Source organism: Trachypithecus francoisi, unplaced genomic scaffold (assembly GCF_009764315.1).
Source record: "Trachypithecus francoisi isolate TF-2019V2 unplaced genomic scaffold, Tfra_2.0 Lachesis_group21, whole genome shotgun sequence".
NCBI lineage: Eukaryota > Metazoa > Chordata > Mammalia > Primates > Cercopithecidae > Trachypithecus > Trachypithecus francoisi.
Window position 1 is genome coordinate 47,134,411 of NW_022681467.1, and position 17,898 is coordinate 47,152,308.

Consider the following 17,898-nt stretch of genomic DNA (forward strand, 5'->3'; position numbering starts at 1 on the left):
CAGGGCCAGCAGACAGGCCCCTCAGCCTCCACTCTGGCTGTTCCGTGGGTCTTCCCTGGGAAGTGGGAGAGTGGAGAGGAACCAAAATCTCCCTTAGTGTGGGGCTCACCTCTTTGAGGGAACCACTGAGGTCCACGGCAAGGGAGTGGGGTATGATGTGTGCAAATGCATGGGACACACAGTGAGTGATGAAGTTCTAGCCGTGGGCCTCGGTGGGGAGGCCTCGGCTTCAGCTTTCTCATATGGAGAAATGCAGCAGTAGGGCCCCTCCTGTGAGACTTTCCTATCTCATCCACTCTGCAGCACATCAGGGAGAGTAGGCGCTGCTGTCTCTCCTCCGATCGGATCATTACTCTACCATTCCAATGTACTAACAGGCACCCTCTTCAGAATATTCCCAGACCCAGCGGGAATAGTCTCAGTGATCCAGAGCTCACCAGCCCCTAACCTGATGAGCTCTGGATCACTGAGGAACCCAGGCAGCCTGGACAGAGAAAACAGCACAGCTTTAACCCCAGCTCTGCCCCTGCCTTGCCAGCCGTGGGACTGTAGCAAGTCACTCATCCTTCGGAGCCTCAGCCTGTAGGCGCCCACACCCTGCAAGGGTGCTTTTCGGTGCCTCCATCACTGGCATGTAATCAAATGCTTCTGAACAAATGAATTGAGCAAGCATTTAAGATGGGCCTTCTGAGGTTATGATGAGGATGGAAATGAGTTAACCTCAGTGCATTTGTGGGCACACCGTAGGTGTTCAGAAGGGCCCTCTGTCTTCCCAGCTCCTTCATAACTAGCCCAGTAAAGGGCTGGGCAGGTAACTATTTCAATCAGCACAGAAGCCACCCCAATCCTGGGCTCTCCAAAAAAAACAACTTTCCCCCACTCACTCATCAGCCGGCCCACCCCACTGGGCCAGATAACTATCGGGGCTCCTTCCCAGCAGCAGGGTGTGTTACAGGCTGTCTGCTCACCTGAAACAATGAATGTTTGCTCGACTCTCACACCAGCCTACTGCTTCCTGGGTTTCAGACTCCTGCAGTGACAGGGTGACAGCCAGAGGTACGTAAAGCCTGCTTTACAGAACTACGTGAGGGCTGCAGGCAAGACAAGGAGATCCATCCACACTGGGCCACCACAGAGGAGGCACTTGAGTTACACTGTGGGATCACGTGTGGCACTTCCTGTGTGAGACACACTCGCATTGAACCACCACCGCAAGGAAGGTACTATTATTCTTCCCATTTTACAGATAGGGAAAGTGAGGCATAGAGTGTTTAAGTAACCTTGCCAGGACTAAGCAGCCAGTAAGTGGCAGAGGCAGGATTTGAACCCAAGCTACCTGCTCCAGAGCCCACACTCCTAACCACCACTCTAAACTGTTTCTCCCCATCATGCGACTTTCTGGTGCTTCTGAAATAGGGCTTCCTGGTCATTTGTCTTGGAGAGCAGAGGCTGACAAAGGCCTGGCCAACCTGCTCTCTGTCCAATGCTCCAGTTTCATCCAAGATTTACCACTATAGGATCTTGAGGGAGACAATCTAGAGGCGGAGGGTGGGGTGGGGCGGGGGGTTGGGGGGCTGGGGTCGGGGAGTGGGGTGGACAGGTGCCCACAGCCCCCTGGAGGCCCCTGAGCTGGTCTCTGATTTCTAATGAGATGATACCACCCTTTGGGTTTCTGGCCCAAATTAATCTATCACTCAATATGTAGCTCAGCCTCGATGCCCCGAGGCTCAGTGGGATGCAATGTCACCACTGGCTTGCCCCTCACTAGCTGGATGGCCACGGGCAAGTTCAGTTCTCCATGCTACAGTTTTTCCAGCCTCTTCTCATACTGATTCAGCCACAATACAGAAGGTGCTTGACACACAGTAGGTGATTAATAACTGCTCATTTCTCTACACCTCTTCCCTGTCCTGTGCCTCTCATCTTCTTTCTTCCTTCATTCTGCCTTCAAGTATTGATTAGCACCTACTATGTGCTAGGCTGTGTGCTAAATGAATATTAAAATAGAAATCACAGCTGGGCGTGGCAGCTCAGGCCTATAATCCCAGCACTTTGGGCGGCTGAGGCAGGCAGATCACCTGAGGTCAGGAGTTCGAGACCAGCCTGGCCAACATGGTGAAACCCTGTCTCTATTAAATAAAAAAATTAGCCAGACATGGTAACGGGCTCTTGTAGTCCCAGCTACTCAGGAGGTTGAGGGAAGAGAATCGCTTGAACCCGGGAGACGGAGGTTGCAGTGAGCCAAGATCATGCCACTGCACTCCAACCTGGGTGACAGAGTGAGACTCTATCTCAAAAAACTATGTATATAGAAAACACATAATGTCAACCCCCTACTTGGAACCCACGGCTTCCCATCTTAGTTAGAATAAAATCCAAATTCCCCACCTTGGGCTCAGACCTCACCTCTGACCCCTTGCCCCACCTATAGCACTCCACACAGTCTCCTGGGGTACCTTCCTCCTCCCTGGAGACCTCGAGCTTATCCCTGCCTCAGGGCCTTTGTACTGGCTATACCTCCCCGTGGACCAATCACTCAGGTCTGGGTGAACAAGCTGCATCCTCACAGGGATCTTCCCTGATCGGCATGACACACACACTTTTAACCAGCCTAGTCAACATGGTGATGTTGCTGTTCCCGCACCAAGCCACCAACCCGTGGCCCGTGTTACTTTCGTCATGGCGCTAGGCTCTCAAGTGCTGTCTTTGCTTGTTTACTGTCTGCCTTCCCCACTAGAATGTAACCTTTGTGAGGGCAGGGACTTTGTTTTGTCCAGTGCTGTATCCCTAGTGCCCAGAACAGTATATACCACATGCCAAATGTATTTTTAATTGAAAGAATAAGTATTGGGAAGTCCACGATAATGACGTGAGTCATTTCAGCTTCCAGCAGGAGCAGCTGAACAAAATAAGCTGAACAAGATAAGATGCACAAAGTAAAGCACAGTCAACATGCCATTTGGGCCTCCCTAATTCTTTTGTTTGTTTTGAGATGGACTCTCACTCTGCGGCCCAGGCTGGAGTGTAGTGGTGTGATCTTGGCTCACTACAACCTCCGCCTCCCAGGTTCAAGTGATTCTCATGCCTCAGCCTCCCGAGTAGCTGGGATTACAGGCATGCACCACCACACCTGGCTAACTTTTGTATTTTTAGTAGAGACGGGGTTTCACCATGTTGGCCAGGCTAGTCTCGAATTCCTGACTTCAAGTGATCTGCCCACTTCAGCCTCCCAAGGTGCTGAGATTCCAGGCATGAGCCACCACACCTGGCCCGGGCCTCCCTAATTCTAAAGGTTTCCTGAAGAAATGCTGCACTAGCACCCAACTCCCAACTAGACCCAGGAGGGTAAAGTAAGGGATAAAATGGAAGGCGTGCAGGGAGCAGTGGGGTCGTAGGTTTTCTAATTTTTGCTTTCAGAAAAAAAAAAAAGCACAAGAAACAGCTGAATTTCCATAGGGAAAACAATGGAGCTGGACCCTACCCCACACCATACACAAAAACCAACCTGCACGGATCAGAGCCCCAAACATGAAACCAGAACCGAAAAGCTTGCAGAAGAAAATGTAACAGAATGTCTTTGCTGCCTTCAGATAGGCAGAAATTTCCTGGAGGAATGCAAAAAGCACTACTCCCAGACGAAAAGAAAATGATAAATTTGGCTTCATCAAAATAAAATATGAATGTTCATGAAAAGACACTACCTGGACCAGGTGTGGTGGCTCCCGCCTGTAATCTCAGCACTTTGGGAGGCCGAGGTGGGCAGATTGCCTGAGGTCAGGAGTTCAAGACTGGCCTGGCCAACATGGTGAAACCCCATCTCTACTAAAAATACAAAAATTATCTGGGCATGGTGGCAGGTGCCTGTAATCCCAGCTACTCCAGAGGCTGAGGCAGGAGAATCACTTCAACCAGGGAGGTGGAGGTTGCAATGAGCTGAGGTTGCGCCATTGCACTCCAGCCTGGGCCACGAGAGTGAGACTTTGTCTCAAAAAAAAAAAAAAAAAAAAAGACACAAGACACTACCTGAAAATAAACAGGTAAGCCACAGCCATGGGAAAAATATACACAAATCTGACAAAGGACTTATGTCCAGAATATATAAAGAACTGATGCATACTAACAATAAAAATATGAATAACGCAGTTAAAAATGGGCAAATATTTGAACAGACACTTTACCAAAGAACATACATAGGCCGGGCACAGTGGCTCACACCTGTAATCCCAATACTTTGGGAGGTGGAGGCAGGTGGATGACCTGAGGTTAGGAGTTCGAGACCAGCCTGGCCAACATGGTAAAACCCCATCTCTACTAAAAATACAAAAATTAGCTGGGCATGGTGGTGGGCGACTGTAATCCCAGCTACTCCAGAGGCTGAGGCAGAAGAATCACTTGAAGCTGGGAGGCAGAGGTTGCAGTGAGCTGAGATCACGCCATTGCACTCCAGCCTGGGGGACAAGAGTGAGATTCCATCTCAAAAAAATAAAAAATAAAAAAATAGAAGATACATAGATAGCCAACAAGCATCTGAATCAGTAGTCATTAGGGAAATGCACATTAAAACTACATTGAGATCCCATTTCACACTCATTAGAAGGGTTAAAATTTAAAAGACTGACAATACCAAATATTGGTGAGGATGTGAAGCAACTAGAACTCTCATACATCCTTGTTCAGAGTGGAATATGATGTCGAAAATACATAAATAAAAACATACACATCCAAGTCCATTCCTAGGTCATTTACCCAAGAGAAACGAAAGCATTTGCTCACAAAAGGACTTGAATAGGAATGTTCATAGTAGCCTTATCCATAAACCCAAGCCCTGGGAACAGACCGAATGTCTATCAATGGTAAATAAACAATTGTTATATTCATGCAATTGAATAGTGCTCAGCAATAAATAGGAATGTACTACTGAATGCAGTACTGCACTCCACAGCAGTGACAGATCTCAAAAATAACATGCTGAGCAAAAACAGCCAGACCCAGAAGGGTACACACTGTATTAATTCCATTCTATAAAGTTCTAGAACAGGGAAGATTAATCAACCATGATAGAAATCAGAACAGCGGCTGCCTCCGTGTGTGGGCTTGAGGAGGAGGCCTTGGCTGAAGGGACATGGGAACGTTCAGGAGTGAAGAAAGCGCTGTCTTGAGTGGTGGTTACGTGGGTATATGTGATTGTCAAAACTCACTGAACACTTACAATCTGTGCAATCTACTTTAATTATACCTCCATAAAAAATATATATGTCACAAAGAGAGGCAGAGAGGGAAAAGAACATGTGAGAAAATCCATTTTCTAACCCACACCCCATACCCACTCCCAAGCCCTGCAAAATGAGCAAAGTGAATTTACATTCTGTGCCCTGAGCTGGCAGGGCTTTGTGTGAAATTGCTTTACATGTTTTCTGAAATACACTGAGCAGACAGGCCCATCTGCTGGGCAGGGAGAAAGCCGTGGTGGCTTGGGCAGAACTGCCTGGAAACATGGCTGGAGAGGTTCTGTTAAGTTATCTCAGGACCAGGTGTGTGCCTGTGGACGTCTCCTATCTCATTGCAGCCTTTTTTCCCCCACTGGGCAGTGTGCAAATACAGTCTGGAGACAGTCACTATGTGCCAAGCCCTGGTAAATATTGCCTGGTTCAGTCTTTATAGGACAGAGACTGACAAGTAAATGGGGCTGTCAGAGCACAAAGTGGGGGACCCCGTACCATGTGGGGTCAGGGAATGCTTCCTCCCTGAGGAGCCGTCTAAACAGAGGCCTTGGAGGAGGAAGGGTTAGCCAAGCCACTGGAGGATAGGGAGGGGTGGGCTCCAGATAAGCACCTCAAAGTCTGCCCCACATCAGAATCACTGGGGGATCTCTGAAAGCCCCCATGGCCAGGCCACATCCTGACAACCAAATCAGAGTCTCCGGGGTGGGACCAGGGCATCAGTATTTTTTTTTTTTTTTTTTTTCTTTTCTGAAACAGCATCTAACTTTGTCACCCAAGCTGGAGAGTAGTGGTGCAATCTTGGCTCACTGCAGCTTCAACCTCCTGGGTCCAAGCAATCCTCCCACCTCAGGCCTCCAAGTAGCTGGGACTACAGGCATGCACCAGCACACCTGGCTAATTGTTTTTGTAGAGATGGGTTTTCACCATATTGGTCAGGCTGGTCTCCAACTCCTGAGCTCAAGCAGTCCTCTAGCTTCAGCCTCCCAAAGCGCTGAGATTACAGACGTGAGCCACTGAGCCTGGCCAGGCATCAGTATTTTTTAAATACAACTCCCGAGTAATTCTAGCATACAGCCAAGCTTGAGAACCTATGTTCTGGGTGGAGGTGACAGTGTGCAAAAGCCAAAAAGTCAGGGAAAGATCCCAATGCATTTGGGAACTGAGGAGCAGACAGGAAGGGAAGCCAAGAAATGCAGTTGAGGAAATGTAATGGGTTACATAGTACCCCCCTACCCGACTCCTCCTCCCTGCAAACCATCCATCCACAAGCTCAGAATGTACCTTATTTGGAACCAGGGTCTTTGCAGATATAATTCAGGTAAGAATGGAGATGAGATCACCCTGGATTAGGTAGAAACCAAATAAGTGCATCCTCGTAAGCAACAGAAAAAGACACACAGAGACCCAGAAAAGGCCCGTGTGCAGACAGAGGCAGAGACTGGAGCAATGCAGCCACAAGCCAAGGAAGGCCAGGGAGACCAGCAGGCACCAAAAGCTGGTGGGGATGGCACCGGCAGTTTCTCCCCTGAGTCTCCAGCGGGAACCAACCCTGCCAACACCTTGATTTCAGACTTCTGGCCTCCAAAACAGTGAGAAAATACATTTCTGTTGTTTCAAGCCACCTGGTTTGCAGTAATTGGTTATGACAGCCTAGGAAACTAACATAAGAGGGAAGCAGGAGCCAGCTCTACCCCTGCAGGGAAACTGGAGTTGAAGCTGACAACACCAAGAAGGCTGGGCTGAGGCGGGGAATGAGGCTGAGCAGGAGGAGAGGGGAACTGCTCTGTGCCAACTGGAGAAGAGAGGGCAGGCCCCAGTAGCTGCTGTCTATCATGGATAGGCTCATTGTTGGGGAAGACGGGGGTGATCCCTCTGACCTCTTCCATACTCCAGAGAAATGGGAGGTGCGGTTATCTACATGGAGTGGGAAGGGGTCGGGGCAGCATTGAGAGGTTGGAAGACTGGAGAAGGGTCAGGTCAGTCTTCCCAAGAATAAGGAAAGGAGCAGTGGGGGAAGTTGGAAGGATCTCCTCGGCAATGCTAAAGCCCTAGTGGAAATAGAAGACTGCAAACATGAGGGTGCCAGTGTGTGCAAAAGTGAGATTGCAGTTCTGGCCAGCTGGCATGCAAATAAACATAAGGCACCTGCACTTCTAGCAAATCACTCCACCTTTCAAAGAGCAGTCTCTGGTAGTTTGCTCATGTTGTTTCTGCTAGCATCTGAGAACTTACCCTTGATCCCTAAAACGGTACATAAAAGGCATCTCCAAAGTAAATAAGTTAGCCTTGCAAATAAGTACCAGCCCACAAAGTGTTCTGCTCACCAACTCACTCTCCCTGTCATTGGAGACTCTCACTTAGTCAGTATACACTGTCTAAGGGTATACTGTCATTAGTAACAATTTATTTTACAATACTCTGCCAGCCCATGTTACTGACTAATTGCTAGTATGTATTTACTGACTACCTCCCTATGGATTACACAGTAAGCAGTCAATAAATATTTATGGACCTACTAGGCACTGGTCTAAGGAAACAGAACAAAGAAGTAAATTAAAATGACAGAAAATTATTAGTGAGAATTAGAGTGGTCAGCTGGTAGATCAGCTTGGTATTGCAAGAGAGGGTGGGTTATGGGAACCAAAAGAAGAAGAGATTTCATAGAACCAGAAAGTTGGAGACTGGCTTTCCTACCCACCAAGTAAAAACAGGTGAATCACCTTACCAAGAAGTCTCAGTTTCCTTCTCTGTCAAAAGAAGGCAGGTGAATCAGGCAAATGCCTTTTTAAAAAGAAAAGAAAACAATTTTCAATGTTCAAATAGCTTTCTAACACCCTGAAGATGTTGCTGGAGGTACATGTGGTTAAGTGATGATCCTCAAAGTCTTAGATCGACATAAGATAAGTTGCCTTGAGAAACCCAAAGAGGGGGAGGATCAGGGGCTACTGTCCCCACCTTGCTACAAACCCCAGTCCCATCCTGGAAAGTGAGTCATTTGCCAGAAAGGGGAGACCTTATCTGCTCAGAGTCCCCCAGATCACTGCAAGTTTCCTTCCAAAAACATCTTGAGAGGTTCAAAACCAAGACTTTGGTGGGGCAGCCATCATGACCAGCATTTGATGGACAGGAGTGGGGTCTACTAAGCTGAGTAGGGGAATTCCAATATTTCTAGTAATGGGGTTTTCAACATGTTTTCCCTTGTTATCTACTATTGGGTCTTTCTCTTCTAAGATCAGAATACAAGCTCACCACCAATTCAGACTGAGCCACGTCCTGACTCGAAAGGCTGAAAGAAATTAGAGTGACTCTTCATTCATTTCCAAAGACCAACCAAGACCAAGTTCTGGCTGCTCTCCCAAAGAAGGGCCTATCCTCTCTCCTTCCTGACTTTTCACTATGAGGGCTAGTCTTTCCCAAACTCTTCTGCAGAAAATACACTTTCCCTTTGCATGTTAGTCTTCAGACTTCCTCCGATTAACAGAAGCTATCTGCAGATATTTTCTGACCACAGAGCATTTTGATTTTTTACCATTTTTTAAAATCAGGATTTTTTTGGTTTATTTTTAAAAACCAGATGATTTCCAGCGCCAGTTGATACACGCAGCACCATGGCACATGTTTACCTATGTAACAAGCCTGTACATCCTACACACATACCTGAGAACTTAAAGTAAAATAAAATAGTCCAGGCATGGTGGCTCACGCCTGTAATCCCAGCACTTTGGGAGGCTGAGGTGGGTGGATAATCTGAGGTCAGGAGTTCGAGACCAGCCTGGCCAACATGGTGAAACCCCATCTCTACTAAAAAATACAAAAAATTAGCCAGGCATGGTAGCAGGTGCCTGTCATCTCAGTTACTCAGAGGGCTGGGGTGAGGCAGGAGAATCACTTGAACCCGGAAGGTAAAAGTTGCAGTGAGCCGAGATCACGCCACGGCAGTCTGACCTGGACGAGAGAGCGAGACTCCTTCTCAATAACATAAAATAACCAAAACATTTGACCACATTGAGTCTATATTCCCATGTGGAAATACTGGCTGCAGTTGAGTAGCAACAGCGCATTTAGGTGGGGAATGTCCCCAATCTCCACTATTCCCTGATGTATGCCACCCAGCCTACCCTTTCATTTTCACAACCTCCCTGGCCTCTGTAGGAAGTTAATTTTGTGACACCTAGTTATGGTAAAATGTCCAGCAAAAAGGAAAAAAAAAAACCCTGAACCATAATTTAATATGGAACATGTTTATCAGAGCATAAAACAAAATGTTGTTATAAGAAAGAGACTTTAAAATAATAAAAACAGGTTTTGTTTCTGGAACAATGCCTATTTTTTTCTTCTTTACGCTTTTTTCTTTTCTCTCTTGAGACAGCGTCTCACTCTGTCACCCAGGCTGGAGTGCAGTGATGCAATCTCAGCTCACCACAACCTCCACCTCCTGGATTCAAGCGATTCTCCTGCCTCAGCCTCCCAAGTCGTTGGAATTACAGGTGCGCACCACCATGCCCGGCTAATTTTGTATTTTTAGTAGAGATGGGGTTTCACCATGTTGGCCAGGCTGGTCTCGAGCTCCTGACCTCAAGTGATCCACCCAAAGTGCTGGGATTACAGGTGTGAGCCACCGCACCTGGCCTCTTCTTTATACTTTTTAAAGTAACTCCTAAACTTTCAAACAGATGATAAGTGTTGTCACATCTAATTGCAAAGATTAACTACAAAACTGTGTTAACATACAGGTAGACTTTAAACTTAGGTACAAAGTATGTAAGAATGAGCTCAAAGCTACTTCTTCTTTTGAAACCTGATAGAAATGTGCCAGGTTTCTGCTCGGTGTCCTTCCAAATGGCAGATCCTGGTCACTTCATATTGGATTCTGAAAATCTTCTGTAATGACACAACCATCTGTCTGGGTGTCCTTATCCTCTCCAGACTGTAAGCTCATTAAGGCCAGAGAAAGTGGCCTGCTCATCTGTGGATCCCCAACCCCTGGGATAGTGCAGGATACAAAATAGAGCTCAGTCAACACGCAGAGATGGGCTATGGATGGGGGACAGGGCATGGCTCCTGCATGCAAAAGCCCCGGTTCCAGTCCCAACCCTGCCACTCTTTGGTTGTGTGCACAACTTACCCTCTTGTGACTCTACCTCCTCATCTGTAAAATGGGCACACCGACACCAGCTAGTGCCAGGGATTACTGTGAATATTCATGCTGAGCACTTAACACTGTGAGCGGCAGAGTCGAAGCTCAGTGAGTGAGAGCTGCTGTGGTTTGTTATTGTTATTTAAACAATAAAGAAGGAAAAGAAAAAAGGGAACCACGCACAGCAAACTCACTCCAAATGCATCTATCCTTTAAGACCAGAACGATATTTACGTATCTCAAAGTCTTCCGAACGAAGCTTTAAGCTACTTATTGGCCCTATTATTTTTAAATTTCCCGTGAGGCCACGAAACCATACAGAACTCAATAGAAGCAGCAAGAGAACACTACAATGTGCTCCGTCTCTGGCCCCTCTGGTCACCTTGGGTCAGCGTAACCCTGTGGATCCCACACATTCCCACAGGCCACCCCAGGTACCTCACCCAGAATACACTGCTCCCAGGGGAAGCCCATGTGCCCTACGCTTTCCAAAGAAAGACCGGGCCCCAGGGTCCAACTTACAGCACTCGATGGGATTAGATGCAGTCTGTAAAGAGACGATTCTGCCACTGGACTCTGGGATGTGAACTCGGAAAACCAGCCTCACCCGCGTATTCTTTCTTCCAATGTCCGTCTCACCTTTCCGCAGCTCAATGTCGGCGTTTCTAAGCTTCAAGATCCCCGCACAGTCGATGCTGCCAGAATGTTAAGAACCCCATTGTCACCAACTATCTTCAGGAGCAGGAAAGATCACCCCCAAAACTGCCTTAGGCAGCCAAAATAATTTCACAGCCAGCCACTGGGGAAAACTGCAATACACCCACATAAGCATTTCAGCCAGGAATGTATACCAAGATGGGGGTGAAAACAAACTTAACAAAGCAATTGGAGAAATTCCCCAGTGAAAATTACTTCTCTAGGGTGATTTTTCATGGCAACTCTTCTACTCTCAAAAATACCTGAAAAACTCTATGTAACTGGGGAATACTGATTGTGGACCATTCAATAGATAAGAGTAGTGAATCAACATGAAATCTCTTGAATAAATGTACTGTCATTGTGTATGAGAACATCCTAGTTCTTAGGAAATGCACCCTGAAGTATTTAAAAGTAAAAGAGCGTAAAGTCTGCAACTACCTCTCAAATAGTTCAGGAAAAAATGGAGAGGTGGGAATGAACGTGCTGGAGCACAGGTGAAGCATGTTAATGCCTGGGAAAGCCGAGCGGGCAGGATTCCAGGAGTTCTTTGTATACTTCTTGTAGTATTTCTGTAAATTTGAATTTATTTTCCCATCCAAAGGGTTTTTTTAAAACCCCAAAACCTGGCCGGGCGCGGTGGCTCAAGCCTGTAATCCCAGCACTTTGGGAGGCCGAGATGGGCGGATCACGAGGTCAGGAGATTGAGACCATCCTGGCTAGCACAGTGAAACCCTGTCTCTACTAAAAATACAAAAAACTAGCCGGGCGAGGTGGCGGGCGCCTGTGGTCCCAGGTACTTGGGAGGCTGAGGCAGGAGAATGGCCTAAACCCGGGAGGCGGAGCTTGCAGTGAGCTGAGATCTGGCCACTGCACTCCAGTCCGGGCGACAGAGCAAGACTCCATCTCAAAAAAACAAAACAAAAAAAAACCCCAAAACGTGTGCAATGGTTCCCAGACTTTAGCCACAAGCATATTAGCTTTGTGAATTTGGACCTCTCTGCATCATTACTTAATGATCTCTCTAGGTCAAATTAATTTTTTAAGTAAATTTAACCTGATCCCATGCAACATAATACAAAGATTCATGAGTATTCTTCCTCCCAAGACACATGAAAATGCTGACATACTATACTTTTTTTTTTTTTTTTTTTTTGAGACAGAGTCTTGCTCTGTCACCCAGGCTGGAGTGCAGTAGTGTGAACTTGGCTCACTGCAACCTCCCCCCATCAGGTTCAAGCAATTCTCCTGTCTCAGCCTCCAGAGTATCTGGGATTACAGGCGCCTGCCACCATACCCAGCTAATTTTTGTATTTTTAATAGAGATGGGGTTTCCCCATGTTGGCCAGGCTGGTCTCAAATTCCTGATCCCAAGTGATCCACCTGCCTCGGCCTCCCAAAGTGCTGAGATTACAGGTGTGAGTCACCATGCCTGGCCTACATATTATGCTTTTAAAATAGAAACATTTAAAACAGAAATCACAATGGGTTGATGGATCACAGACTGAGAACTGCCATCAACAGCTGCTTCCATCAGTTCCGTAGAGTTCCCTCTCCCAAATCCCTGGCACCTGCCCCCTGCTCGCTTCTCCATGAAGACCCACCGCCCTCAGCTCCCAGCCCTTACGTTGCCCTCATGTTGTTTTTGGGCTCCAGGGGGATCTCCAGGACTTTGGTGTTGCCCACAATCTTCTCATAGCTGGTGGTGGTGACAGTTTTCCCCGTGATTCGGTGCACCTGGTAGAAGGCATGCGGCTTAAGGATTCGCTCATCGGCTGTCCCAATGAAGATCTGAAGTCCCAGAGGCTTGTTTTCCATGTAGCCATGGAGCTGGTAGGGGAGAAAACAAAATCATGATGATGTGGGGTGTGGTGGCTCTAATCCAATAAACAAAAAAGACCAGAGAGCTCACGGGCAGCAGAGAGAGTATGGGATTTCTGCCGCATCTGGAAGAATGGAGAACTAGAAACAACCTTGATGTCCAGCCAGAGGGTAACGCTTGGATAAATTACAGGCATCCCCTCTAACATTGAATATTAAGCAGCCACTAGAAAGAATAGTTAGTCAGAATTGCATTTATGGAGAAACAGCCAGAAACTGTGCTTAATTGATGACTGAGGGTGGAAGGAGTGTTGCATAGTAATGAGGATAACTGAAATTAACTGAAAATCAACTGAAAGCATAAACATAGAGCTCTTGATAGTGATTCCCTGGGAAGATCAGAAGAAAGAACTGTCACTTCTTACATGACTATATTCCAGTGAACAAAGTTTGACTGTGTAACTTTAAAAAAGAGTGTGACAAAAATGCCATAAGTCTAAGTCAAAAGATAAAGACTGACAGAAAATATGTGCAACACATAACAGATAAAAGATTAGCACATACAATGTATGAAGAATGCCTATAGTGAGTAAGTAAAAGATTCCCCGGCCATCTATTTAGAATCGAATCCCAATCCCAATGGCTTTCCCTATCTCCCTCTACTTTTTATCCAGTCCAACACACTATATATTTTCTTGATTCCTTTTGTCTAAGTCTTTCTCCCAGAACTAAACTGTCACGTCTCTGAGAGCAGGGATGTTTGTCTAGTTAATTTGCCACAAAATCTCTAGCGCCTAGAATAATGCTTAGCACCTAGTAGGCATTCTAGTACATATTTGATGAATGAATTAATAAGGTTATCCAACAGAAAAAAAAAAATGAGTAAGATATTTGAACAGAAAATTCAGAGAAAAACAAATGACCAGTTTGACTTCTAAACAGAAAAACGCAAATAAGATAACCATGAGATACCACTTTTCACCCATTAGAGTTAGATTGGCACACATGTAGATATTTGATAATATCAAGTATTTTGGAGATTGCGGAGGAACAGACACTTTTATGCAGATGATAGCAATATAAACTGGTATAACTATTTTAAAGAGTATTAGAGCAACAGATTTAGTAAAACTACATAAATAAACATTCTTTGGCTCAGTAATTCCACCTCTTGGTATGCATCCTAGAGAAACATTATATATGCAGGAGACACGGGCAAAAATGTTTACAAAAACAAACAGAATAATGAACAATGAGTTACGTCAATAGCCTGACTACTAATAGGACATTCCTAGGCTATGATACACTAAGAAGCATTTTAAAAAATAGTGAGGTAGAAGTCTATGAACCGACCCAGAAAGATCTAGGACACACTGTTGAAAAACAAAAGCAATGTGTAGAAAAATATGTATAGCATGACACAACTTAAAGAAATGCAGAATGTTTTCCATCCATCCAGTTATAATAGAAAAAGATGTGAAAGGATGTGCTGCAAACTGACCACATCATCATCACCTCTGTGAATGGAGGAGGAGCTCAAGATTGAGAAGGTGATCAAAGAGGACTTTGACTTTATATGCCATGTTATAGGAAGAATAGATTCCTAGAAACCTGTGAAATATTAAAAGTATATATATATGTATGTATGTGTATATATATATATGTGTGTGTGTGTGTGTGTGTATATGTGTGTGTGTGTGTATATATATATATATAATATATATATATATATATATATATAAAATAACGAGACAAAAGGACATTAATCTAGAGTTTGATGATGTGTTCCTGTCTGGTCATTGGGTAGAGAAACACTAGACAAATCATTTAATCTTTCTGTGCCTCTATTCCTTTCTCCACCAATTGAGTGGGACCACAACTGACAACTCACGAAGAGCCCACTCTTCTCTGGAGATCCTTCAGTAGGATCTCCAGTCACCTGCCAAAAGGCAAAGTTGCAAGGTGATGAATGATTACACATGGTCTAGAACTGTGCTATCCAATGCAAGAGCCACTAACCACATGGATATATTCATTAAGCAAATTGAAAGTTCAGTTTTTCAGGTACACTAGCCACATTTCAGTGCTTGGCAGCCACAGTGCACAAACAGCACAGACACAGAACATTTTCATCATCATAGTAAGTCCTATTGAACAATGCTGGTCTGAAAAGATGGCACGCTCCTGTCCCCTTCTAAAAGCCATACAAAGAGAGAGGCTGGGAGTGGAACTGTGTTAGATGATCACCTTCTTCATAACCGGCCAGACACTTACATAAATGTCTGACACACACCTGAGAGGCGGCCTTGGGCCAAGATGGAAATCCAAGTCAGAAGCCCCTTATCTGAAGAACAGCTACTGTGCTCGGTGACTAAAATCAAAAGAAGGGCAGCATTGAGAAGAGATTTTGTTTTTGTTGGTTTTGCTTTGCATTTGAGCCCAAGACAAATATATTTCCTCATCTCCTCTCCTGGATTTATCAGGAGTTGGTATCAAGAAGAAAGGTAGGATGGAGAGTGAGCCCTGATGATGTGCAGCTGTTTCCTCCTAATGACAGAAGCACAGAAATCGCCTGCTGGGTGTACTCAAGATAAGCAGGCAGGGAACACCTGGAGATAAAATCTATCATGTCCCTACAGCTCCACCTGAATCCAGCCATTTCCATCCCCTCTCTTGTTGGCACACCTGCCCGAGCCACCATCACCCCTCATTGGAGTGACCAGCACAGACTGCTCAGCTTACCACTGGCTGGTCTTTCACAGAACAGCTCAATGATCTTTTAAAAATACAAATCAGATCCGGACACTCCCCTGCCTACAACCCTCCAAAGACTTCCTGTGGCCTTAGAATAAAATCCAAACTCGGTGTGATAGTCTAAGAGCCTTCCTACAGCCCAGCCTCTGCCTTCTCCTCCACCACCCCACTAGGCTCCTGCCAACCCCAGCCATCCTCCTGTTCCCTGAACACACCAAGGTCTTTCTGACCTCAGGGCCTTTGCACAAGCCATTTTCTCTGCCTAGAATACTCTTCCGCTGGTACATTTGGGTTTCAAACCTTCAGGTTTTCCTGAACTAGATTAGATACACTCAGTGCTAAAACCAGCTCTTTAGGCATTACAAGAACCAATCATTAAACCTATAGGAATTTTAAGAGCCAGTTGACACCACTTTGGTCACTTAGCATGTACATTTCCAGCCATAGTGGGAATATTTACACCACAAAAATTGACAGATGCTATAAACCAGGGCTTTTTTTCCCCCTGGAAAACTGGATGTTAAGCATTTACTAGCACATCACTGGAATATTTACTTCATTAACACCTGAAATTTCCTTGTTTAGTTATTTGCTGAACACCTCTCTCTCCTGCCTGAAGGTGAGTTTCACAGTAGTAGGAACCTTATTTATTTTATTAGCACGGTCAATGAACATTTGTTGAATAATCTGTCACCATCAACAGTAATGCAGCACCAGGCATGATGGCTCACGCCTGTAATCCCAGCACATTGGGAGGCCAACGTGGGTGGATTTCTCGCGCCCAGCTCAAGGCCAGCGTGGACAACATGGCCTAACCCTGTCTCCACAAAAAAAACCTCAAAAATTAGCCAGGCATAGTGTCGCATGTCTGTAGTCTCAGCTGCTTTGTGGCACTGAAGCAAAAGGATCAGTTGAGCCCAAGAGGTTGAGGCTACAGTGAGCCACAGTTGTGCCATTGCACTCCAGCCTGGGTAGCGGAGCATGATCCTGTCTCAAACAAATACACCAACAAAAAACAGTAACGCAGCAGTGAAAGCATGTTTCCCTCATGCTACATACCACACTTGATGTTTTATACATCTCACAACAATTCCATGTAAAATGGGCTCACTGCTACCCACATTTTACAGGTGAGGAAACTGAGGTTGCTAAGATCAGGCAACTTGTCCCAGTCAACACAGTGAGCATAAGGCAGAGCCAGGTTCCAAACTCCAGCCTCTCAGGCTCCAAACCCACCCGCTTCCCTGCCACCTTCTCCCTGTCCTCAGTGCCTGGTGGATTCCACTCTGCTCTCTGACTACAGGTCAGAAACGGCAGGTCCTCAAAGGGAAAATAAGTAAGTGCTAAGATGCAACATCAAGAATGTGCTTCCTGGGGCCAGGCACGGTGGCTAATGCCTGTAATCCCAGCACTTTGGGAGGCTGAGGCAGGCGGATCTCTTGAGGTCAGGAGTTCAAGACCAGCCTGGGCAACATGGCAAAACCTCATCTCTATGAAAAATACAAAAATTAGCCAGGCGTGGTGGCACGTGCCTGTAATCCCAGCTACTCGGGGGACCAAGGCAGGAGAATCACTTGAACGAGGGGTCGGAGGTTGCAGTGAGCCGATATTGCACCACTGCACTCCAGCCTGGGTGACAGAGCAAGACTCCATCTCAAAAAAAAAAAAAAAATTAAAATAAAAAACAGAATGTGCTTCCTGCTGCACAGGAGTGGGGGAGGAGGGAGGGAGAGAAGAAGAAGCACAGAGGGAGATGGAGGGAGAGAAACAAACAGCAACCTAAACAAACAAAAATGGTAGCTCCTTGAGAGCAAAACCTTCTCCTTTATGAAAGCCAAGAATGGCCTCTCTGAGTTGAAGAGCAGCCTCTGGGTTGAGCTGGGCTGGCTCATACAATGTGAACAGACAGAATCCACCTGGCACTGGTGAGCATCCCTTCCCCGCCTCCCCGAGTAACACCAGAAAGCAGCGTGGTATAGCAGAAAGCACAAAGGTTTTCACTTTGGATCAGACGTATCTGAATTTTGATGCCAGCTCTGCTTCTCGATGGCTATGTGACTGTGAGCAATTGCTCCACCCCTGAGTTTCCATGTGCTCAGATAAAAGGGGGACATCACCCCCCACCCTGCAGGCCTCTTCTGAAAGGCAAAATAAGGTGACCTTTGTTGGGCACCAAAGCACAGCACACGGTAGGTACCCATGAAACTAGAACTTTCCTTGTCATCAGAGGATGACGCAAATCGAAACAGGGAGGTGATATTACAGAAC

General features: G+C 46.0%; 1 protein-coding gene across 8 annotated transcripts in view; it reads right to left on the bottom strand.

Moving 5' to 3' along the window:
• NFATC2 (nuclear factor of activated T cells 2) overlaps nucleotides 1–17,898 on the bottom strand; it is a 180,236-nt gene that overhangs the window by 80,907 nt on the left and 81,431 nt on the right. For all 8 annotated transcript variants that reach the window (XM_033186750.1, XM_033186752.1, XM_033186747.1 and 5 more), the window contains exons 4-5: nucleotides 12,683–12,885; nucleotides 10,882–11,054 (exon numbers count right to left, since the gene is read on the bottom strand). In XM_033186750.1, the coding sequence (XP_033042641.1) occupies nucleotides 10,882–11,054; nucleotides 12,683–12,885 (376 nt within the window). The remainder of the gene's footprint in view (nucleotides 1–10,881; nucleotides 11,055–12,682; nucleotides 12,886–17,898) is intronic.